At 52.6% G+C, this 13,874-nt stretch overlaps 1 protein-coding gene across 4 annotated transcripts in view; it reads right to left on the bottom strand.

Moving 5' to 3' along the window:
- SSBP3 (single stranded DNA binding protein 3) overlaps positions 1-13,874 on the bottom strand; it is a 157,837-nt gene that overhangs the window by 17,490 nt on the left and 126,473 nt on the right. For 2 of the 4 annotated variants that reach the window (XM_074376424.1, XM_074376426.1), the window contains 4 exons: positions 9,063-9,143; positions 8,103-8,162; positions 4,199-4,265; positions 4,018-4,094 (listed from right to left, as the gene is read on the bottom strand). In XM_074376424.1, coding sequence (XP_074232525.1) covers positions 4,018-4,094; positions 4,199-4,265; positions 8,103-8,162; positions 9,063-9,143 — 285 coding nt within the window. The remainder of the gene's footprint in view (positions 1-4,017; positions 4,095-4,198; positions 4,266-8,102; positions 8,163-9,062; positions 9,144-13,874) is intronic. The other 2 variants (XM_074376425.1, XM_074376427.1) reach the window with 1 other exon arrangement.

The following is a 13,874-nucleotide window of genomic DNA, read 5'->3' as shown; positions in this document are numbered from 1 at the left end:
AAGTAGCCCCAAGACCACACTGCAACTATTCTTTGTTCAGAAAGTTCCAGAGTGGGCCCACTATTAGCAATCTTATTCCCCACTTATTTGCAATAACAGGCGGAAGGTTCCTACCTCTGTGTCTTGTCTCAGCACAGCACTGAGCACGCAGTTGTGCTTACTGAAGACTGCCTGAAGGGGCTTGGTCACCTTTCCTAATGGCCCAGGCACAGTAGGGACAGGGCTCCCCCTGAGCCCAGGTTCTAGGGAGGGGATGGGATCCGTGGAACACCCTACAGTGCCTGGTGCTGAGGTCTGTGTCTCACAGCCACTGTTTTTTGCAGCCCCACCGTGAGCCCTATGAGGTCATCACCCAGTCACCTATCTTGCAGATGCAGGACGGGAGGCCAAATGTGGCTGAGCCGTGGCCAGAACAGTTTCCCAGCACTCTAAGCTCATCCTTCTCCTGTCCACTGGGAGTGACCAGGGCAGCACCCTCAGTGGACAGAGAGAAAGAGCTGGGGGTGGGGGGTAGGGGGAGCCTGAAGGTCCAAAACTTCTAGGCTCTGCAATGCCTACTCCCTGGCTGACCCCAGAACCTGTGATCCATCCCACACCCCAATCCTGCTCAGGCCCAGGCTCACTCAAGGCAAGGCCTTTCTGCCCCCGGTGAGGGGCTGATGCAGGCATCTGGACTGCTCTGAAGATCTGGCTCTGCAATTTAATACTGCACCCTACCCAGAGGGGTATAGGTGGCATGGGAAAAGCACTTTAGGAATGAACCAAAAACACTAATTACAAAAACCCCTACGTTCACTGCAGCATTTCCCACAATAGCCAAGATATGGGAATAACCTAAGTGTCCATCAATAGATGAATGGATGAAGAAAATGTGGTGTACGTGTACACACACACACACACACACACAGAGGAATATTGCTCAGCCATAAAAAAGAAGGAATCATGTTGTTTGTGACAAGATGAATGGGCCTTGAGGGTATTCTGCTAAGTGAAATAAGTGAAATAAAGACGGACAAATACTGTGTAATTTTCACCCATATGTGGAACCTAAAGAATTAAACAAATGAACAAACCTAAGAAAACAGAAACAGTTACAGAGAACAAACAGGTGGTTGCCAAAGGGGAGGAGGTTGGGAGAAGAGAGAAACAGGTGAAGAGATCAAGAGGTAGAAACTTCCATTTGCAAAATAAATGAGTCACAGGTATGAAACGTACAGTGCGGGGAACACAGTCAATGACTATGTAATATCTTTGGTGACACATCATAACAACTAGACATACTGTGGTGATCATTTTGAAATGTACAGAAATATCCAATCACTGTGTTGTGTAACAGAAACTAACATACTGTCGTAGGTCAATTATACTTCAAAAACAAACAAACTCATGGAAAAGGAGATCAGATTTGTGGTTACCAGAGGTGGCCAGTGGGGAGAGGGGTGCAGGGGGCTGGAGGATTAGAGGAAAGGAGTCAAAAGGTAAACTTCCAATCACAAGATGAGTAAGTACTAGGGACATAACGTACAGCGTGATAAATATGATTAACACTGCTGTGTGTTGAATACGAAAGCTGTTAAAGAGAGTAAATCCTAAGAGTTCTCATCACAGGGAAAAAAAATTTTTCTATTTCACTAATTTTGTATCTGTATGAGAGGATGTATGCTCACTAAAACTTACTTGGGTAATCATTTCAGTATGTTTGTAAGTCAAACCATTATGCTGTACACCCTAAACTTACAAAGTGTTGTATGTCAATTATATCTCAATAAAACTGGGTTGGGGGGGGGCAGGAGAGATGCTTTCAGAGCCCTTGAGGCTGACAGGGGTGGGGAGGGCCAGCTGGCCTCACCCCCAGGCTAGCCTCTCCTGCCTCTCAGGGCTTGTGAGAGAGCTCCACCCTTGTGCCTACTGGGGAGGCCACACTCGGCCCAGGAGGCCCTTTCCCACAAGATCTCAGCCTTCAGGACTCCCACATCTTTAAAATGTGCCACGAGGGTGTGCCAGACTGCTGGTCAGGGACATGGACATGACTCGACTCCTGCTAAGCCAGAAGGAAGTCATAAACTTCCGGAACACACTGCTCTCAGTCCGTCTGATAATATCCATTCCCAGCTTCTGGAACCTCAGTATTACTACAGGCTTAACAAGCTGTTAATGGCCTTTGCCAGAAAAAAGAAACTTGAAGCAATCACCAAACCCAAGCAGCTCGAGTCCTGAACATTGATTTTAAGCCCCCGAGTTGGAAAACACAAACTGCTTACTAAGAGGCCACTCTGTGCCAAGCATCAGCCAAGAACTCGAGCCTCCTCCTTTCAGCAACCCTGGCAGATACTGGTCTTCTTCCCATGTTACAGATGAAGCTGCTAAGTCTCTAAGAATCCAGAGGGGTGGGTGGTGAAGTCTTCCATCATCCTGTATCTCCCAGACTCCCCAGGGCATTCTGGAAGCCCAAGGCCACCACTGATTTCTACTCTAAGAGTATCTCTAGTGTGCAGCCGAGGAATCTGAAAGTTTCTGACTCAGGAAAGGGAACAGTGCTTTCAGCCCCTGTTGTCCCTCCCCCAGGTTCCTGCAGAGGTCAGCTCAAGCCAGCCGCCTGGCAGGAAGGGGCCACTCCGGTGGCTTAAAAGGAGCTGGTGAAAACACAAGCTTTGGGGGATTTGAGGAAAGAAAAGAAAACAAGAAAACTGGAGCTGCAATTGCTGTGGGCTTGCTTCCTTTTAGGATTATGGGGCCAACAAAAGACAAGGACCTCCCTAAAATCTTTCAACACCACAGATGTTGCAGCCATCACCGAGAAGAAAGCAGTGGGCTGGTTGTGCTGTAAACATAATTCCGACAGAGCGGAGGACTGTGGGGTGTGGGCAGACACCTCTTCCTACGGAAGCATGCCTGTGTGAGCAGGGCACTGCTCCACCCCCCGGGAACCGGAAACCTGTGCAGGGCCCAGAGAATCCAAACACCCTCAAGCAGGGGTGGGAGAGACAAGCAGGCTTCCAGGCGGGGCAGAAAAGAAGGGAAGGAACACCCTGGAACAAAATCCTCCCACTCTCACTGTGAAATGTCCCTCTCCGTATTCAGACTTCTGGCTTCTTCTAGACAGTCAGGTTCTAGAGAATTCCCAAGGAGAGCAGAGCATGGCAAACTCGCCACAGCTACTGCAGGACACGGAGCCACGTTCACACACTCAGAAGAGTGGCAGCCAACTGCGAGAAGGTTCGAGAACAGGAGCGGCCTGTCAGACCCGTGCCCAGTGGTCTGGCGGGACTCGGGACCTGTGGGGTACGGAGCTGGGTCGCAAGGAGCCAGCACTGTGTTGGAATTGTAACGAGGGAGACAGAGCACTTCAGAGAGTTTCTCCCAGAGGCTCTCCTGAACTGTCCGTTTTGGCAGTGGAGCCCCTCTGGTCAGAAGAAATCTTAGGCAGAAGCCTGGTACACGAAAACGGCAAATGCCAGGCCGCCTCTTGGCTGGGGTGGTACCACTGAGAATCACCTCTCACCGGACAGGTGGGGTCACCGGGGCTTACTGGGGCCCACAGAGGTCAAAGTGATTTGTCCAAGGTCAGACAAACAGTAAGTTGCAGACAGAATAGTGTAATATCCTGCCTTTGGGTCACAACAAACTGACCAATAAGCCAACTCAAGTCACCCCCACCACCCAGGTGGGAGGAAGCTCTGGGGACTCATATCACTGCTCGGGCACTCAGACCCCTGCCTTCCAAATTCCTCAAATCCTCCCCACGGAAGGCTCCCAGATGCCCCTCTTCCCCAGCTCCTTGGGTGTGTGTGGGGGTCCCCTCGACTCTGCCTGCTGCGGGGCTGCTCCTGGCTGTGTGTGGGGCCATCCATGGGCAGAAAGGGCAGCTACAGCCATGGTCATGCCTTCTCCCCTCACTTCTGTGAGCTGCACAATGAGGAAAGACTGACAGACTTGGAAAGAGGAGAGAAAGCGGGTGCACACAGATGGCCAGGGAGACAGAAAGACAGGCAGGCAGGCAGGCAGGCAGTCAGTTACCTGTGGGCCAGGCCCCATGGGCCCCATGCCTCGGGGAGGGTTCATTCTCTGCATTGATCCTCCCATGTTGGGATGCCCTGCATGAGAGAGGGGTGAGTGGCAGGAGGCGGAGGCAAACAGTAGGGGAGGAGGAGCCCTCCCCAACATCCCCCGCCCTGGCAGCCCGCCCTGCCCTCTCCACCTTGTTGTCGCGTGGGGTCCATGGAATTGGGCAACAGTGGCTGTGTCCCAGGAACTCCTCCCGGAGGCTGAAAGAGACGTAAGACATGAGCTGAGTGGCTGCTTCCTGGAGCTGGGGGATAGAAGGGGATGCACCTGCCTGCCCAGCTCCCCATCTGACCATTTAGGGTCACTTTGGGCTTCCCCAGAGACCACTCTCGTTGCCTGTTGGCTGGGGGGACCGAGGGAGTGGCTTAGCAATCAGCCCCAGCTGGCGTGGGTCAGCATGGGTGCTTCACCAGAGGGAGAGGAACCATCGCCCAGCACTGCTGTCTCCATGGGTCTGAGTACCTGCCGGAGCCATTGCGGCAGAACAGGAGGAACACTCAGGACCCGATTCCCTGTCTTCTTCCACCATGTGAAATGCCACCTTCTGACAGGGGTGAAGGAGAAGGCCTCTAGGAGAGGGTGAGCAGGACACTGAATGAGAACCTGCCCCCTAAAGCCTGATACAAGTGTGCACGCTGGTGGGATTACTACAGAGAAGGTGAGGACTGGGTGCCAGGGGTTTCCAGCGTGAATGTTTGGCATACCCACTATGAAAACCCATTAAAAGTGATCTGTTTGAGACTGAAGTTATTTCAGCTGCAATATGAAAAGAGAAAAGTACAGCTAGGGGCCGGGGGGATATTTGATTCTAGAACCCCATGCCTCAGGACTACGCACTGGCCCCTGGCTTGGAGAGGAAAGCCTTCCTGAAAGCTTGGCACCTGTGACAGGGACCCCCACCCTAACGCTGCCGAGGGGCCCCCAGCCCTGACTGTGCTGTGGGGATGGCTGAGTGGGGAGCTACTGACCCGACAGTGAACCCCAAATCACTTCTGGAATGAGGGGGTGAGAAATGGGGCGCAAGTTCTCACTGTCAGCATCAGACTGGTGTTTGTGTATGGGGTCGGGGTGCTCACGGGAGGGCCGCATAAGCCTGCGGTACTTGCTGTCCATGAAGCTGCATTTGGCATCTGCTGTTTCCCTCTGCCTGGGGCTGCTAAGAGCCCTGGGTCTCAGCTGCTTTGATTTCTTGATTTCTCCCAGCTCTGCACCCACCCCCGAGTTCCCAAGTTCTGAATCACTTGGCTGGTTTGCGTCTTCCCATTTTGGGGTTTGGGTTATTTCTCGAGCCTGGTGACAGGACTGAGACGACACAAGAAGACCTGCCACTGTGGCTGTCTGGTTTGGGGGCTCCCGGGATTTGAGATGCCAGGAGACTCCCCAGGTCTTGGAAGTCCCCCATCTAACTCTGCTGGAGCAGCCATGGGGGTCGGGAACTGCTTCCTCTCCAGGTAGCCCAGTGTTGACCACCAGTTCTGGCCGGAAGCTCCCCCTTGGGTTCCCCTAACCCTGCTGTGTATCAGGACTCAGAAGAGTAGGGCTGCCCAGAGATCCAGAAAGGGCCTGGGAGTACTTCCCTCCTTCTGTCATTGGGGTGATGCTGAGATGAGGCAGTCTGGGCCTCCTCCGCCAGGGAAGGAAGGTGTACAATGACCAAGGTAAAAGGGTCCACACTGAGAAGGCTGAAGCCCTCAGGTGTGAGACAGAAGAAAAATAAAGGCTCATATATGGGACTGCAAGCACATGCCATGCACACACCCTCGGGGCCTGCTGGGGACAGAGATACTCTGGAGCTGTCTCATGGGCTCCTGGAAGTAGGCCAGAGCCTCGCCTCCAGCACCGTGGGGCAGGCGCAGGAAGTGTCTGCCCAGGGAACAGACAAATCCCAGCAGCATCTGCACGGTCACTCAGCTGCCTGCCCAAGTCCGCGAGCTGGGCGGGGCAGAGGCTCCACTGGGACGTGATGTGAGGGCTGCCTGACAACCCGGGCTTCCAGCCCTCCTCTAAGCCCTGCTGAAGCCCATGTTCACTGCCTGTCCATCCACCCTTCCTTGGAACACAGCAGTGCTCTCTGTACAAGGCTCCAAACCTCTAGACAGGGAGGCAGGTGGGAGGATGGCCTTGCAAGACTTTAAGGCCAGGTCAACGACCCTTAGCTCCTTGTCCCCCCAAGTGCCCTTCTCATCGCCCTAACCCAGGAGGTGACGTGAGCCTGAGCTGCTTCTGCTTCCTCCTCCTGCCATGGGGAGGGCTGAGCTAACTCAAGAGGCAGAGAGGTTTCTGTTGGACCAATAGACCAAGTCAATTCCCAGGAAAAGGGCACATCCCCTCCTTGGGGGACAAAAATTTCTTGAGTTCACAAAAAATACTGGAAATCGCTGTAGATTTCCAATGGAAGGTGGGGGGTGGGCCAATTGATTTGTAATGCAAGGTACAGATGACAGATTTATTCTCCATTTGCTCTCTTGGGCACTTGCTCATGCTTAATTGATAAATAGTAACATACACGTTTCCTCTCATGTCCCTTAATTGCTGGAGGAAGGGCCACAATTATGATAAGCATCTGTTCTCTCCTTGGGGCAGAGGCCAGTGGGGGCCAAGGAGAGCCCTGGATGGGCAGGAGGGAAAGCCGCTGCCGGGGTCCACACACGTGATGGCAGAGGAGGCCCACTTGGCAGCCCGTTAAAAACAGGCAGGGGCAGCACTTTTACAACCATGAAAGCTAACTGAACAGGGTGAGATGGAGAGGAAACAGCACTGGGCCGGGAGCTGGAGACTGACTCAAGCTCAGCTCCAATCATTGGGAGACTTGGGGAAGTCACCACTCCACTCTGACCCTCTGTTTCCTCATCTGTGATAAATCCTAGGGTTGCTCTTTGCTCAAAAAGCTGGGTCTCTAATTCTTGTCCCCAAATGTTTCCTTCATGTCAAAGAAATAGGAAAGAAAAGACTTCTGGAGGAAAAAAAAATCTTTTTTTAACTATTTTAAAACCAGTCCTCCGGTTATGAATGTCTCTCTAAAGTCCCTGTATCGTCTCACTCGGGGGCTTTCTTGCAGAGCCTTGAGAATGGAAGAAATCACATTCAGGTAACGCCAATCTAGCTGGTGACTTAACTCCCAGCTTCAAAGGCAACAAGGGCTGGATGCGCTGGCGTTGCTGTCAGATTTTTTGAAGGGTTTCTGCAAGGTCACTCTAAAAATTATGTATACAAAAATATTTGGGTATGAAAAGAAATTTCCCTGACGTTTCTCTAAAGTTTCTTTTACAAGTCTGTTTATCCTCAAAAGAAGATACTCATCTTTACCTCTGCAGCTCCCCTCCCGCCCCTGGATGTGCTGAACCAGGGAGGGCAGCTAGGGGCCGATTTCTCCAGACCACCTAGGATTGCCCCCCACACAATGGGCCAGCATAAGGCACACAACCCCCAGGCTGAAAAGCACTCCCTGTCAGCAGACCACTTTTCTAATTACATAAACAAATCCTTTCTTGTTTTGAGTTGGGTCTGCAACACTGGCAGACAGTGCTTAAAAACTCACAAATGTCCTTCTCGCTGCATCCGGGCCCCTGATCTAAGCATTCCTACGGGCCATTTCTCCCTTTAACAGCAGGATTATATTTACCAGCCTTGGCAATTCTCAAAAGCTTCCAGGAAAAAAAAAATGCACGTTGTCAATTAACTTCATTAAGGAGGAAGACCCTTTTCCAAGAAGGGACTGGAAGGGAGGGGCTGGGGCATTACCACCTTCTCTAGAATAGCGGAAACCCTGTATTCCCACCCTGCTGCTTCTGCTGTTGCCCTCTGAGCTCCAGAACTGCCCAAAGCCCAAGAGGAGAGGCAGGTGAAATACTGGGAGGGGCTGCACAGGGCACCAAGCAGACACAGGGCCCTCTCTGGGGACCTGCTTATAAGCTGCCTCCCATGTGAAATTTGTCCCTTCACCTCCCAATCCTTCTCCCATATTTTGATTTGAGTCAAAATCCAGCTGGGGTCAAGGGTGGCCGAGTGAGGGGAGAGAACATGAAAAGGTACAGTACCTGGTTTCCCATTCTGATCGGGGGCCGGGGGCCGCCTGCGTATCGCGGTGACATAAAAGGCTGCAATTACAGGGCATTAGTTCAATGACAGCCTGCAGTACTGCCCAGTGACAAACACAAACGCGCTCCACTTCACAAAGTCCAGTTTTGTTACAACTAGTGATCTTTTAAACTCTCTTCCTCCCAGCGGCCTCTTCCCTCCGGGGAAGGGAGTGATAGATGCATACAACGAATGTGATTCCCACAACTGTTGGCGGAGATGCCGGGCAATCTAGGTGGGGACTTGGTGCCGGGCAGCGGCTGGGATTTGGTACAGGTCACAAAGGGGAGCTACATCAATGTAGGTCAAAGGGGGAGACCCCTGCTCCTGGTAAGGGCAGGTGAAGAATCAGAAAGGGACTCATACAGAAAATTTCCAAGTGTGCAGACAAAGCTGGACACGAGCTCACACACGCGCACACACACGGAAACTGCCGACAAAACGGGTGGGGGAGGGGAGCCAGGGTTTGGGGGTGGGGAAGAGGGTACACAATGAAAACAGTGAGGGGACAGCGGGCGCCCTAACGTAATGCAGGGGAATGGGGAAGTAAGCTTTCTCAGCAGCAAGAGTGCACAAAGAAAAGGCCAGGGATGCAGCTTCGGTTACAAACAATGGTTAACCAAACTCAAAAACCAAACCAAAAGTGAGAGAGGAAAAAACAAAAACGCAAAGGCCGCTGGCAAGGTCACAGAAATAGTTTTCCTTTTCTTTCGGTTTCATATCCAAGGGGTGTGTGATGTCCAAGGAATGAAGGCTATCTTTAGGAGAAAAAAGATGTATTTGGGGGGGGGATCTCCTTGGTCAATAAAGCCTCAAAGCCAATGGCTAGAGCACATTTTGATTTTTGTTTTTCCTCTGCTGGCTCTGTCCTCCTGGTGCCCCACGCCCCCCGGCGGGCGGGCGAGCCACAGTGCGTTTACCTGACTGTGGGGTCCCATCATGCTGCTGGGATTGTGAGGTGGAGGCTGTGCGTGCGGCGAGGGCTGTGACCCCGGAGGACCCTGTGAGGCCAGACAGTAGAGGCAGGTTATAGATCACAGCACATGGAGAAGCGCAGGAGAAGCTTAAAAGAACAAAAATTAAACCAAAACGAAGGGTGGGCGGCGGGCGTGCGGGCGGCGGGCTCAGGTTGGCAGGGAGGTGCGAGCTGCTGCTTGGGTCGCCGGCTCAACGGTGTACAATGGAGGGGGGCGGGAGGGAGAGAAGCTGATAAACACATTCACAGGGGATTTACAGGCACGACAAATAAAATCAAGCTCCTTTGTAGAAGCACGCAGGAGCAGGCCGGCACAGTCTGCCATCGCAGCAGAGTTTGCCATGTTAAATACACTGGTTGAGCCAGGCTCAGGGCACGCAGTGATCACAGAAACCGGAGCCACCCTGCAGGGCGGCCAGGCACCACTTCTGGGGATGCAGGAGCCGGGAGACCTGCCTTCGAGGAGTGCCGGGTCTAGGCGGATGAACACAGGTCATGGGCCAGGACCTGGCAAGGACCCAGTGACCAATCTACATTGAGGAGGGGCCCTGATGGATGAACAGGAACATACAGGAAGAGCAAGGTGGTTCCAGACTGAACACATGGGTAATGAGAGGAGATGGTCACCGAGCCCCAACTCAGCAAAGTTCATTAATACACCTTCACTCGAAATCGGCCTATGAATGGGGGTTGGTTCTCATTCCTATTTCTACCGATGAGGAAACTGAGACTCAAGGGATGAGGGCACTTGGCCTCACAACTGGAAGATGGCAGGGCCAGGAGGAGAATTCTGATGGGCCCAAGGCTCACCCTAAACCATGCAGCCCAGGAGCAGAGGGACAGGGCTGGAGGCCCCTGATGGCTGGATGGGTAGGGGCGGTGCTGGGCTCTCCACTTCAGCCAGTGGCGAGCCACCCTGTCCCAAGCTGACTCCTGAAGCCCTTGACTCCCCACACAAGAAATGGGAGGATGAATCCACTTAAACCATGGGGCTGGTCAGACCATGGGCTGCCAATCCATTAGTGGGTGGTGAAATCAATTTAGTGGGTTGCAACCACTATTTTTAAAAACCCAGAACAGAATAAAAATAAAACAGAAAAATAAAAGACAGCTTTCTGTTTCAAGGCAAATATTTTGCATTAATCTCTACTTCATTTATAAATATGTGTGTGTGTACTGGGTCACTGTGTCAAATATATTTTCTACTGTGGGTCACAGTCAAAAGCATGAAAATCCCATTTCAAAAGCACTCTGCTGCCCACTGGGGACAACTGGAGTGGGGCCCTGGTGCTGGTGATGAGGAGCCCGCCCTAATTCACTCTTTCCACCTGGGATTGTGCTGCTACCCCTGGAAGCAGAGAAAAAATTCAAAACAAGCATGGAGGACGAGTGTGCTTACATGTCTTCTTTGAGATAGCCAAGCAGGATGTTCTTCCAGTCTCTCCCTCGAAGCCAGGCTGCGCAGCCTTCTGCCTGCTCAGGAAGCACAGCCCAGAGCCGGGAGCAGGCAGGAGGGTGGGCAGCAGCCGGCGGGCACAGAGATAGGGAGAGGTGTGCAGAGAAAGGCGAGGGGACAGGCCTTGAGTTTCTCAGCCAAGCGAGGGGCTGCACACTTCCGGAAAGCCCCGTGGAGCAGATGTTCCCCTACCTGCCACGCTACTAATTTCAACAAGTGTGTGTCTTTCTAGCGGCTGCCAGCAACGGCATGGTTTGTTACCATGAGCAATTTTCTTAATTAACAGACATTAATTAGCCATTTAGCAATTTTGCAAGCATTTGTTTAGCGGCTTTCCTAAACATGAATACCACTGTGATAATGGCACTGATTAGAGGGTCCCCTAATTAACAGTACAGGGAAGGAAAATTGAAATCACATAAATTAAAAAGAGAGGGGAAGTTAATGAAGGCGGGGCATACTTGCACCTGCAAGTCTTTTGTACCATGAAACTTGGGTGCAATGTAAACAAAATAAGATAATTTGAAGCCAACCTCTAAAAAAAGGAAAATGAAAAGAACGGAGGAAGAGAGTTCAAGGGTGAAGTCCAGTCTCCAAGAGGGGGCAAAAGGCCTCCTGTCGGGTCCTCCGCTCTTGGCAGGAAGGAGCACCTACTCCCTCCTAATCCTTCGCTGCCCTCCCTAGTAATGTGCATCGTCAGGGCGAGCAGCCTGGCTCGGGCAGGTCCCTCACACCAGTGCACCCTGTCAGCCAGAGGAGGTTAGGAGCGGCTGACTTGCTGACTGATCAGGGGAAAAGGAAGTAAAAACACCCACGGGGGCCTGAGTCAACAGCAGTCTTTGCGAAGGGCCAACACTCAAACTCAAGTCTTCCATTCCAAGCTGCCTCTCGGCCCTGCATTGCAGCTGCCTCAACCCCAAGGTTCACAGGGCAGGGATGGTGTGTGCACTTCACCTCTGTGCCTCCCTCAGAAGCTCCCTGCCGGACTCTGGTGACTGGGCCCTGATGAGTGGACATAGTACAAGGTGGCCTCAATGCAGCTGCCTCAAGACAAACAACGAGGAGTAATGAGGGAATGCAGCTGGTCAGAGAGACCCCAGCCCAGTCCCAGCAACTTCCTCGTCCTGCGGGGAGCTGTGGGGCGTGGGCTGGTAAGTCTAGAGAGGAGGCAGCAGCTCTGAAGTCTCCCCTCTGACTTGGAGCCGGGGTCACTGAGGACATGGGAACTCTGGCCCAGGTGAGCCAGTCATCCCAAGAGAAAAATCTGCCGCAAGCTGGATACAGGCAAAGGTACAGACAGCTGAGCATTTACCTTCCCAGGGCACCAAGCTCCTCTCCCAGGCCCACTCAGCTGCCCAGGCTCTGCTTATGTGTCTCCTAGCACGACCCCAGCACCACCGGGAACTCTACAGGCCAGAGGCTTTTCCTTCACAGAGCCAGGAGCCCACCTTTCCCCATGGGTCACCACATCCTCCCAAACCTCCGTCCTCTGTGTGTCTGCTGTCTCCACTCAGCCTGGAACTCTGTGTCACTATTTGTGTCTGAGTTCTGTCCCTGAGACTGGATGCAGCAGAGAGGGAGGGCCCTGTACACTTGGTTCATTCTTAGGAGCAGAGAATGGGGCTCCACATCAAGGAAATGTTTGCTTCTGTAAAGATGACAACAGACCTGCTGCCCATCCCCATGAGGAGGAATGGCATCTACCATCCTATGTTTCATTACACCACAAAAAAGTGCTCTTCTCTTTCCAGTCTGCACTCTCAACAACAGACTTACAGGTAGGCTTAGAAAAGACAAGACCTTTAGTCTTTTCAACTCGTTACCCACATGAGCAAAAGGCTATGTGGGAGGCAGACCAAAAAAATGGATCCTGTTTTAAGATTTTGACCTTTGTTGGGATGCTGGCTTTGCTTTTCTCTTCCCCAAACTCTGAACAGATCTGGCTGGCACATGGAAGATGGAGAGGGCAGGAGTCTTAAAGCTGATAACACTGGTGAGTGTACCCACACCAGACAACAGCCCCTGCACACCCTGGTGGGGCCTTCCTGGCTTCTACTTGCTGAAAGCTTTGGAAGAACCCACAATAGGTCCATCTGGAAGCCTGCTTAGCCAGGATGAGCCTCTGGATCCAGGTCCATTTAGACTGTCTCCCCGCAACGGGCCTTGGAGGCTTTCCACCCTAGGTGCTGCCCCATCAACCCTCCCGACATGCCACAGAGGAGGCAGATGTGGGCAGACATCTGAGGTGCACAGAATATTAGGCTGAACCAGGCTGGAGTTCCCATTAGACGCTTGGGGAGAACCACACCTGCCTGGCATCAACTGTTGGTGGCCCTCACAGATCCTCAGTTCTTCCAACGTCCTTCATTTATAAGGGAGAAGAGAAGCCCAGGACAGAGGGGTGACTTGTCCAAGGCCACAGAGAACTAGCTGATGGCTGAACCACACCTCCTAACTCCAGCTCAGGGCTCTCTTTATGATCTCATATCCCCATCCATCGTAGACAAAAAAATAGGAGTTGGAAAGAACTAGGTTCAAATCCTGATTCTGCCACTGACTGCACTTCTCTCTCACCAGCGAAATGGGAACAATTACAGTAATGATAATGAAGCCGCACGTGCCACACGGTGCAGGTGGCCTTCACCTGCATTAGCGCACATCACCCTCAACTCCTCGTGGGAGAAGCTATTAACTGCTTCATTTTATAGCCAAGAAACTGAGGCTCAGCAAGGTAAAGGCACTTGCCTAAGATGACGAAGCTACTAAGTGGTGGGTCCAAGCCCCCAAGTCTTGATTCTAGAGCCAGGGGGTCTTGGCTGGCCCACCATTCTGTAAGCCCACAAACAGCACTCCTGGAGGCTGGAGGATCTGTGGGTGCATCCAGCCACTCAGCCACATATATATCCTGGGTGCTGACCTCACACGTATCTGGCCAGCCCATGTGGGAGTCAGGGGAGCCGCAGAAGTGCATTAGATTCATCTTGGCCCCAGAAGCTCCCAGGCTAGCCAGGCAGAAGGATGAGGACACAGTGACAAACAGGCTGGCATGTCAGTGTAAACTGCCATGGGCTCCAGAGAAGGCGAGAGGTAAACCAAGGCCCAGGGTGGCCACAGGATGGGAGCCGACAGGGGGCTGCGATGAAAGCAGGGGTCACCTGATGGGTCAGAACTCTTCCCTTCGTCCGTGCTGCCCCCATGAGATGAGGGCCAGGAGACCTGCACCTAGGGGACACCCCAACTTGGGAAATCCCACCATGAATCTGGGAAACGAAGCAGGAGACCTGCCCACTTCCTGTCTGG

This window comes from Camelus bactrianus, chromosome 13, assembly GCF_048773025.1.
Source record: "Camelus bactrianus isolate YW-2024 breed Bactrian camel chromosome 13, ASM4877302v1, whole genome shotgun sequence".
In the NCBI taxonomy this organism is placed as follows: Eukaryota; Metazoa; Chordata; class Mammalia; order Artiodactyla; family Camelidae; genus Camelus; species Camelus bactrianus.
Note: the sequence above shows the minus strand (reverse complement) of the source record. Positions and strands in the feature narration are given on the sequence as shown.